The sequence below is a fragment of the Bactrocera tryoni genome, unplaced genomic scaffold (genome assembly GCF_016617805.1).
Source record: "Bactrocera tryoni isolate S06 unplaced genomic scaffold, CSIRO_BtryS06_freeze2 scaffold_808, whole genome shotgun sequence".
NCBI classification, from domain to species: Eukaryota; Metazoa; Arthropoda; class Insecta; order Diptera; family Tephritidae; genus Bactrocera; species Bactrocera tryoni.
Window position 1 is genome coordinate 61,035 of NW_024396463.1, and position 9,406 is coordinate 70,440.

General features: G+C 38.1%; 2 protein-coding genes across 3 annotated transcripts; one reads left to right on the plus strand and one right to left on the minus strand.

Moving 5' to 3' along the window:
* Positions 1-3,214: 3,214 nt before the first annotated feature.
* On the plus strand, positions 3,215-5,241 carry LOC120781981 (protein ANTAGONIST OF LIKE HETEROCHROMATIN PROTEIN 1-like). Its single transcript, XM_040114152.1, has 2 exons — positions 3,215-4,047; positions 4,101-5,241. Exons 1-2 carry the CDS (start codon positions 3,966-3,968, stop codon positions 5,192-5,194), a joined length of 1,176 nt encoding a protein of 391 aa, XP_039970086.1. The 5' UTR covers positions 3,215-3,965; the 3' UTR covers positions 5,195-5,241.
* Positions 5,242-6,441: 1,200 nt separating this feature from the next.
* LOC120781979 lies at positions 6,442-8,628 on the minus strand. 2 transcript variants are annotated; one of them, XM_040114151.1, is made up of 4 exons: positions 7,444-8,628; positions 7,277-7,375; positions 7,056-7,221; positions 6,442-6,996 (listed from the first exon to the last, which is right to left on the minus strand). In XM_040114151.1, the coding sequence occupies exons 1-4, from the start codon at positions 7,465-7,467 to the stop codon at positions 6,866-6,868; spliced, it is 420 nt and encodes a 139-aa protein (XP_039970085.1). In that variant the 5' UTR covers positions 7,468-8,628; the 3' UTR covers positions 6,442-6,865. The 2 variants fall into 2 exon arrangements, with proteins under 2 accessions (XP_039970085.1, XP_039970084.1); XM_040114150.1 differs by having other exon boundaries at positions 7,056-7,224.
* Between the last annotated feature and the right edge of the window lie 778 nt (positions 8,629-9,406).

Below are 9,406 nucleotides of genomic sequence, written 5' to 3' on the forward strand. Positions count from 1 at the left end.
TCCACCTGGTCCTTCCAACGGAGTGGAGGTCTTCCTCTTCCTCTGCTTCCCCCGGCGGGTACAGCGTTGAATACTTTCAGAGCTGGAGTGTTTCCGTCCATTCGGACAACATGATCTAGCCAGCGTAGCCGCTGTCTTTTAATTCGGTGAACTATGTCAATGTCATCATATATAGCTCATCGTTCCATCGAATGCGATATTCACCGTGGCCAACGCGCAAAGGACCATAAATCTTTCGCAGAACTTTTCTCTCGAAAACTCGCAACATCGACTCATCAGTTGTTGACATCGTCCAAGCCTCTGCACCATATAGCAGGACGGGAATTATTAGTGACTTATAGAGTTTTGTTTTTGTTTGTCGAGAGAGGACTTTGCTTCTCAATTTCCTACTCAGTCCGAAGTAACACCTGTTGGCAAGAGTTATCCTGCGCTGGATTTCTGGGCTGACGTTGTTGGTGGTGTTTACGCTGGTTCCAAGATAGACGAAATTATCTACGGCTTCAAAGTTATGACTGTCAACAGTGACGTGAGTTCCAAGTCGCGAGTGCGACGCCTGTTTGTGTGATGACAGGAGATATTTCGTTTTGCCCTCGTTCACTGCCAGACCCATTTGTTTTGCTTCCTTGTCCAGTCTGGAGAAAGCAGAACTAACGGCGCGGGTGTTAAGGCCGATGATATCAATATCATCGTCATCCGCCAGCAGCTGTACACTCTTATAAAAAATGGTACCTTCTCTATTAAGCTCTGCAGCTCGAACAATTTTCTCCAGAAGCAGGTTGAAAAAGTCACACGATAGGGAATCGTCTTGTCTGAAACCTCGTTTGGTATCGAACGGCTCGGAGAGGTCCTTCCCGATTCTGACGGAGCTTTTGGTGTTGCTCAACGTCAGCTTACACAGCCGTATCAGTTTTACGGGGATACCAAATTCAGACATCGCGGCATAAAGGCAGCTCCTTTTCGTGCTGTCGAAAGCAGCTTTGAAATCGACGAAGAGGTAGTGTGTGTCGATTCTTCTTTCACGGGTATTTTCCAAGATTTGGCGCATGGTGAATATCTGGTCGGTTGTTGATTTACCAGGTCTGAAGTCACACTGATAAGGTCCAATCAGTTTGTTGACGGTGGGCTTTAATCTTTCACACAATACGCTCGATAGAACCTTATATGCGATGTTGAGGGGGCTTATCCCACGGTAGTTGGCGCAGATTGTGGGGTCTCCTTTTTTATGGATTGGGCATAGCACACTTAAATTCCATTCGGTGGGCATGCTTTGGTCCGACCATATTTTACAAAGAAGCTGATGCATGCTCCTTATCAGTTCTTCGCCGCCGTGTTTGAATAGCTTGGCCGGCAATCCGTCGGCCCCTGCCGCTTTGTTGATCTTCAGGCGGCCAATTGCTATTCGAACTTCTTTATGGTCGGGTAATGGAACGTCTGCTCCATCGTCATCGATTGGGGAATCGGGTTCTCATTCTCCTGGTGTTGTGCGTTCACTGCCATTCAGCAGGCTGGAGAAGTGTTCCCTCCATAATTTAAGTATGCTCTGGGCATCAGTGACTAAATCACCTTTGGGGGTTCTACAAGAGTATGCTCCGGTCTTGAAATCTTCTGTAAGCCGCCGCATTTTTTCGTAGAATTTTCGAGCATTACCCCTGTCGACCAGCTTATCAAGCTCTTCGTACTCACGCATTTCGGCCTCTTTCTTCTTCTGTCTACAAATGCGTCTCGCTTCCCTTTTCAACTCTCGGTATCTATCCCATCCCGCACGTGTAGTGGTCGATCGTAACGTTGCGAGGTAGGCAGCCTGTTTTCTCTCGGCTGCGACACGACACTCCTCGTCGTACCAGCTATTCTTTTGCACTTTCCGAGAACCAATCGTTTCGGTTGCAGCTGTACGTAAGGAGTTTGAAATGCCGTCCCACAGTTCCCTTATACCGAGTTGTTGACGAGTGCTCTCAGAGAGCAGGACTGCAAGCCGAGTAGAAAATCGTTCGGCTGTCTGTTGTGATTGCAGCTTCTCGACGTCGAACCTTCCTTGTGTTTGGTGGCGCGCGTTTTTTGCTGCACAGAGGCGGGTGCGAATCTTAGCTGCAACAAGATAGTGGTCCGAGTCGATGTTAGGACCTCGGAGCGCACGCACATCTAAAACACTGGAGACGTGTCTTCCGTCTATCACAACATGATCGATCTGGTTGGTAGTTTTTCGATCCGGAGACAGCCAGGTAGCTGATGAATCTTCTTATGCTGGAATCTAGTACTACAGATAACCATATTTCGGGCCCCGGCAAAGTCAATCAGCCTCAACCCATTTAGGGATGTTTCGTCGTGGAGGCTGAATTTACCGACCGTAGTGCCAAATATACTTTCTTTGCCCACCCTGGCGTTAAAGTCGCCAAGCACGATTTTGACATCGTGGCGGGGGCAGCCTTCATAAGCGCGCTCCAAGCACTCATAGAAGGCATCTTTGGTCACATCGTCCTTCTCTTCCGTCGGGGCGTGGGCGCAGATTAGCGATCCTCATTAAATTTAGGTTTGTGATTATTTCCTTTTCCACTATTATTTCGTTTCGTAACGACTTAAGTTTATATGGGTGTTTTAATATTATTCGGTTACATGACTTCAACTTATTACTATTCATAAGTGAAATCGATGAACCTGTGTCGATTAGACATTTAATTATTTCATTGTTAATTGTTAGCAATACTATGGGTAAATTTTCCGACCTGATTCCAAGTGAAAATTTACTTCCTCATTGTAATTGGTGTCCATTGGTTCTGGGCGGGAATATGATTGATTCGTACGAACACTTGCTCGAACTGTATTTTGACCATACAAATTATTATTATTATTTTGTCTAAAAGACTGCCCGAAATTCCGTGTTTGTCCTGAATTTTTTGCATAATTTTCCTGCTTTTGAGGATAATTTTGTCGTTGTTGGATTTGCCTATTATTAGAACTAGAAAATTTTTGAGCTTGCTGCAGATGTTGCCTAAAATATCTTAGCGATGTCATACTAGAATTATGAATATTTTCGGGAAGTAATCCCTCAGCTTAGAAAATAGAGAATGCTTCTCTGATACTTGTTGCAGTTTGATTTAACACTACCGATGCTAAGTTTGCTTCTACATTGCTTAAAAAGCCCTTAACACAACTTTTTCATTATTTTGTGGCTTAAACTCTATTGGTTTATTTTGATCATATTCATATTTTTCATTAAGTTTTGACAAAATATCTCTTAATGTGATAAAATATTGTCTAAGACTATAATTTCTTACCAAAAATACCTTCTGGTATAGAGAATGATAAGACTCTTTAATTCCAAAATTTGCAACCAGTGTTTGTTTAATTTGCTCCCATGACATATTCTCACCAATAGTCCTCATTATGTCTAAAGCTGGTCCTTAAATTTTGTTAACAATTACCCTTGCGAAGATATAGTTCCTTGCATTTTGATCCTGTACAAGGGGCAAAAGTGTGTCTACCTCTCTGATGAATGACGATAATGAGATTGTTCCATCGCCTCTGAACTCATTTATACGTTGTGCATCCTTCAAAAGTTCTTGTACTGTTGGTTGATACTCCATGGTATTTGATTTTTTTCTTTTTTTTGCTTAATTTCAGTGATTATTATAGGTGAAGAAACTTCTCTGTTTTAATTATAACTTTTTTTTTTTCATCAATATCACTTTTCCTTCTAGAATGTATTAATATAAAGTTTATGAATCTTTTACTTTCACTTAACCGTAAATGTCATTATTTTAAATAGTGGGTATATAGTTTTGTAAATTATATTTAGGGAGTTCACAAGTCGTACTATTTGTGGTATTTGGTCTATTGCCTATTAAATTATGATAGTTGTAAAACGAATCTTGTGAGCGCCCTGTACTATTTAATGCACTATTGCATGCGCTATTTCTGCAATTAATCAGCTGATTCAAACAAAACAGAAAAAATTTATAAAAATTAAAATGCCTAGAAGAAGTGAAAAGAGCAAATTAATAGCTGCAATTTGCGAAAAATACTTACAAGACATACTCATGTTGGAATTAAGTAAGTTGTCCATTATTTCCTCCAAAAATTTTTTGCAAATGTAATTCTTTTAGGTGATGACGATGAGCAGGAAGAAGTGGATGAACAATTTAGAGTGAATATGCTTATATTATTGAACAATCGCCGAAGTGCTCACTTAGGAGTTCCTAAGTCGAACCATTGGGAGCGGAATGTATTAAAGCATTTTGACGAAAACAGATTTTGCCAAATGATGCGCTTAAACCAAACAGAATTTGCTTACCTTCTAAATTTAATTAAAGATGATGATGTGTTTCGAAATGATTATAACGCAGCACAACTTTCGATCGATACACAACTTAAGATCGTCCTTTTTCGATTAGGATCATCAGGTGAAGGACTTTCGGTTCGTAAATTGGCATCCTTGTTTGGTATAGGAGATGGCGGTACCATTCAGATCGTAACCAGGCGAGTTTTTAATGCTATTATTAACTTGAAACAAAGGTTTTTATACTGGCCCGATGAAAGGGAGCGATTAAAGCTTATTGCAGCAACAGAAAAGGAAATGCCTGGGTGTGTTGGATACATTGATGGGTCTGAAATTAAGTTGGCCAAAGCACCTGTGAGGAATCACGAAATATTTTATTCCCGTAAGCGCCAATATTCTGTAAAAATTCAAGTTATTTGTGATCATCGGCTACGCATAAGACAACTTACACTTGGTTACCCAGGAAGTGTTCATGATGCGAAAATGTTCTCGGGATGTTTGCTCTCAAAACATCCCAATAGATTTTTGTCAACCTCGCAATGGATAGCTGGAGATAGTGCATATCCATTAAAGTCATTTTTAGTAACCCCGTTTCGGCAAAATAGTACAGAATATAGCAGAGAAGAAAGAGAAAATTTCAATAAATACTTTTCCAAATACCGCGTACGTATTGAAAATTGTTTTGGGGCCTTGAAAGAAAAATTTTCAGGTCTAAAAGAACTCAAGTTCAGATTGCACACTATCCAAAACAAGAGAGAGTGTAATGAGTGGATAATGGTCTGTTGTATTTTGCACAACATTTTTATAAATTTCAACAACGAATATCATGAAAGCAGCGTGGAACCCAGTGTGAATTTATTACCATCAACAAACCTTAGACATAGTCTACTGAACTTTATTCAAAACCATCCTATTGTTTAACGTTTTTACTTATATAAATATTCATTGAAATAAAAAAATTAACTTTACCTACTAGTATTACCCTCTACTTTACCTGTACAGAATTCGGTATGACGCTATGCTTTCAAATGTTACAAAAAACGATTAATTTCACTAAATCAGACAAATTTTATTTCATTTAAATTGTTTGGTTAGATATATATATGTATATATATATATAGATGTACACATACGTACTTTTGTCGGATTGTTTGTTTTCTTTTGTTTTTTAGCTTTTATAGAAAAGTAAACAAATATTTATTTTATAAATTACAGCATTTATATATTTTATAAAATCGTATATATGTAAGTGTTCGTCATATCTAAAACACCAAAATTCAATGTAATACTGTTTGGAACTTACGTTTACTAATTTATTTTCAATATTTTTTTATAAAAGTATAGCTCATTCTATAATATAAATTACACAATTAAATATTTGTGAATTTCCTAAAAAGCTTGAAACTTTTATTTGTATGGTTTATATTATAGAATGAGCTATACTTTTATAAAAAATTATTACATTAAATTTTGTTGTTTTAGATATGACGAACACCTTATATAATTAAAATGTTTACATATTTAAACTCCGGACTATCGCAGCGTTATTACAGAGCTTTCGGTTGTTTCTTAAAACTATTTTCTGGCACTTCAGGCGTAACATTAATTAATTGAATGTATAAATAAAAATATAAGTTAACGAAATTCATTTTTTAATTTAAACAAAATCAAATTCAATATATTAAATTAAACTCTATTACAGTGGCGAGCACAAATGAGTATATGTATAGTGATTTTTCTTACAATATTCGCAATGCTTTTCATGACAAATTTTTCAAACGAATTAGTTCAAAAAGCATATAAATCAAAATTTCAAACATTTTACAACATTTATAAAAATCCAACAAACTCCCATATGAACTTTTAAGAAATTTTCGAGTAAGTTACAAATTTTATTTTAGATTATTATGCCAAGTTTCAAGTGCCTTAAAATTTCCGTTGATTTTAGATCATTTTTTGCTGACGGATTTGTAACTTACTCAAAAAATTTCTTAAAAGTTCATATGGGAGTTTTTGGATTTTTATAAATGTTGTAAAATGTTTGAAATTTTGACCTCTTATATGCTTTTTGAACTAATTCGTTTAAAAATTTATGAAAAAATTTATCATGAAAAGCATTGCGAATATTGTAAGAAAAATCACTATACATATACTCATTTGTGCTCGCCACTATATTACTTAAATCATTTAAGTTACGTTAAAATAATTGTTTATATTTAAGCTTAAGCTCTTCCATAGCTAATCGCTCTTTCATTTCGAGCTCAAGAACTTTCAGCTTTTCTTCGCTTTTAAAATTCCTTTCTTTCAAATCAAAATTCTTTTCTTTTAACACCAATTATCTTTCCCTTATAACTAACTCCCTGTCTCTTGCTGCCAATTCTGCTTCTAGTTTTTCTTTCTTGAAACTAATGACTTCGGCTTGGAGTTTCATTATTTCCGAAACCCCCGTTCTGCTGTATATGCCCTTACGGCTCGTACTTGGCGTACAACTAATTTCGGCAGAACTTTCGTTACCATTTAAATGTAACACACAATCCTTGCCTTGGCCTTGGGAGCTCTCCGGTTCTTCAATCGGTACTGCTATCTGAGTTTCTACAGCACCTTCAAAATCCAAATACTCAGCGGCATCGTAATCGTATCTTCGATTGCGGCACATTCACTATCTCTGCTCCCAAAAATGTCTTCGAGCTCGTAAAAAAAAGTGCACATTTTTAGTAGAGTACCTTAAATAAAATATAGGTTATTCAAATAAATTGGCAACTGAAACATCTAAAATACCCACTTTTAATAGTTTCGCCACTCATGCTACCTGCTCCCGTCGAGCCTTCCCATGTCTTCGCTTTGTTGTAGCTCACTCTCATGTTCCGCACTTTAGAACGCACAAGCTTCCACTCCATGGTTAGATTTTTTGCCATGCAGAACTGCTTATAGTAAGCTTGAGCGGACGGCTTATGTTAAATATATGTTTTATTAAATTTAATATTTCAAGAAATAAAAACAAACCTCAAGTTGCCGATTTTCCAACAGAAACTCAATTAGAGACTTCTCTTCTGCTGCCGCCCATCTACGGGTTGGGTTGCAACGGATACGCTTGGCTTTGACCTAAAATTAAAAAACGTTATTTAGTAATACATGTTTACATATATTTCCTCTAATTCAAGAATACTTACGTCATTATCTCGGGGTGATTCCATTTTTGTTTTTAATTATTTTAACTAATAGCCTGCAGACAAATTAACAAAATCAGAATGTAAATAGAAACAGCTGATCGAATAGCATCCACAAATAGCAAGGCAAACATACCTTTCAGAGTTGTATTGTGATATTAAAATTTTACTTGCGAAACAAAAACAAAACTTTTACAACTGTTGTATTACAATAGCGCAATAGACCAAATACGACAAATAGTACGTCTTGTGAAATCCCTAATTGAGTTTTTGTTTGAAATATCACTTTTTTAAAAAAATGATAAACGATTCGATTTCAATAATTCTTAAGAATTATTTCGCGACCGACTGCGCCAGTAAAGAAACTTGAGTTGCAGTTTCTTGATTATTACTTTATTGAATAATAATATAAAATTGAAATACATGGCTTTTATACAAAGATTTTGCTTAGCTCACTCATTCATAAATTTTAACGTAAACATCAAAATAATTTCGGAGTTCAACCACTTTTAATTTGTTTGTAATCAATAAAATAATGGCAACAACAATGTTACAACATATGTTGATTTGTAACATTGTTGTGGCAAAGAACAATAAGCAATAGAATGCGATATCAATTTCGACAAAGTTGCGACAAAGCAAATGTAAATAAAAATTAACAACTACTGTGGTCGTTTTGCGATATATTGCTTAATAATCATTTTATACATTAAAGAAGCTAATTGAACGGAATATCAAATTTCGTATTTAAAATAGCTTGCAGTGTACTGATACAATGGGTGGAGTCTCTGACGTAACTCACGCGACATCGATCCGCTCTGCATTTGGATCCCTTACGTAACCAATTTATGCATAAGGGCACCGATTTGACAAACTCAAATTTCTGTTGAGTAGAAATAGTTTTAAAAGTGGGGCAAGCTGTTAAATAGTTGTCCTTCGATTTACACTGCTGGCATGTCGGCTGCTTTGTATTCGCTGCAACTAAAGCGGACTTCGTTCCATTCATGTGAGGCTGCTTCACGTGGTTCGTGCTGGCTGCTGCTATGGGTCTCGTCCTCGAAGATGATTCGCCTTCAGCTGATAGGTGCTGGTACCGCCTATTTAAGGTAGCTTCACAATCCTTCCACAATGGTAGCTTGTCGCAATCCAGCTGTTCTTCCCACTTTGATCGGGAGTGGCCAGAAATGATTCTTTTACACATGGCTCAAGCAGCTCACTACTTCCGGTCTTTGACCAAGTATCCTCTGGGTAGCCTAAGAACATCCGTTCGAAGGCGAAACATACCCTACATAGGGTTGTGCGCTGGGTTTGGGACCCGCCACGTAAAAATCAGTACCAATGAAAAAGAAAAAACAGCCTCGGATGAGAGACCCCGGTTTTGATGACGACCATGGCAAACGAAATAAGAACTACGATTTGAGGGCATACACCTGGAATGTTCGGACCCTTAATTGGGAAGATGCCGCTGCACAGCTGGTTGATGTCCTCGCAAAAATAAAGGCTGACATCACCGCTGTCCAAGAAATGCGATGGACGGGACAAGGACAGAGACGAGTAGATCCTTGTGACATTTACTGTAGTGGCCATATAAAGGAGCGCAAGTTTGGTGTGGTCACTCCGGGGAACGTCTAGCCACAATCCGCATCAAAGCGAGGTTCTTCAACATATCGCTTATTTGCGCCCACGCCCCGACGGAAGAGAAGGACCAAAGATACCTTCTATGAGCGCTTAGAGCGCGCTTATGAGAGCTGCCCCCGCCACGATGTCGAAATCGTGCTTGGCGACTTTAACGCCAGGGTGGGCAAGGAAGGTATCTTTGGCACAACAGTTGGTAAATTCAGACTGCACGAGGAAATATCCCCAAATGGGTTGCGGCTAAAGGACTTCGCCGGAGCCCGAAATATGGTTATCTGTGGTACTAGATTCCAGCATAAGAAGATTCATCAATCCACCTGGCTGTCTCCGG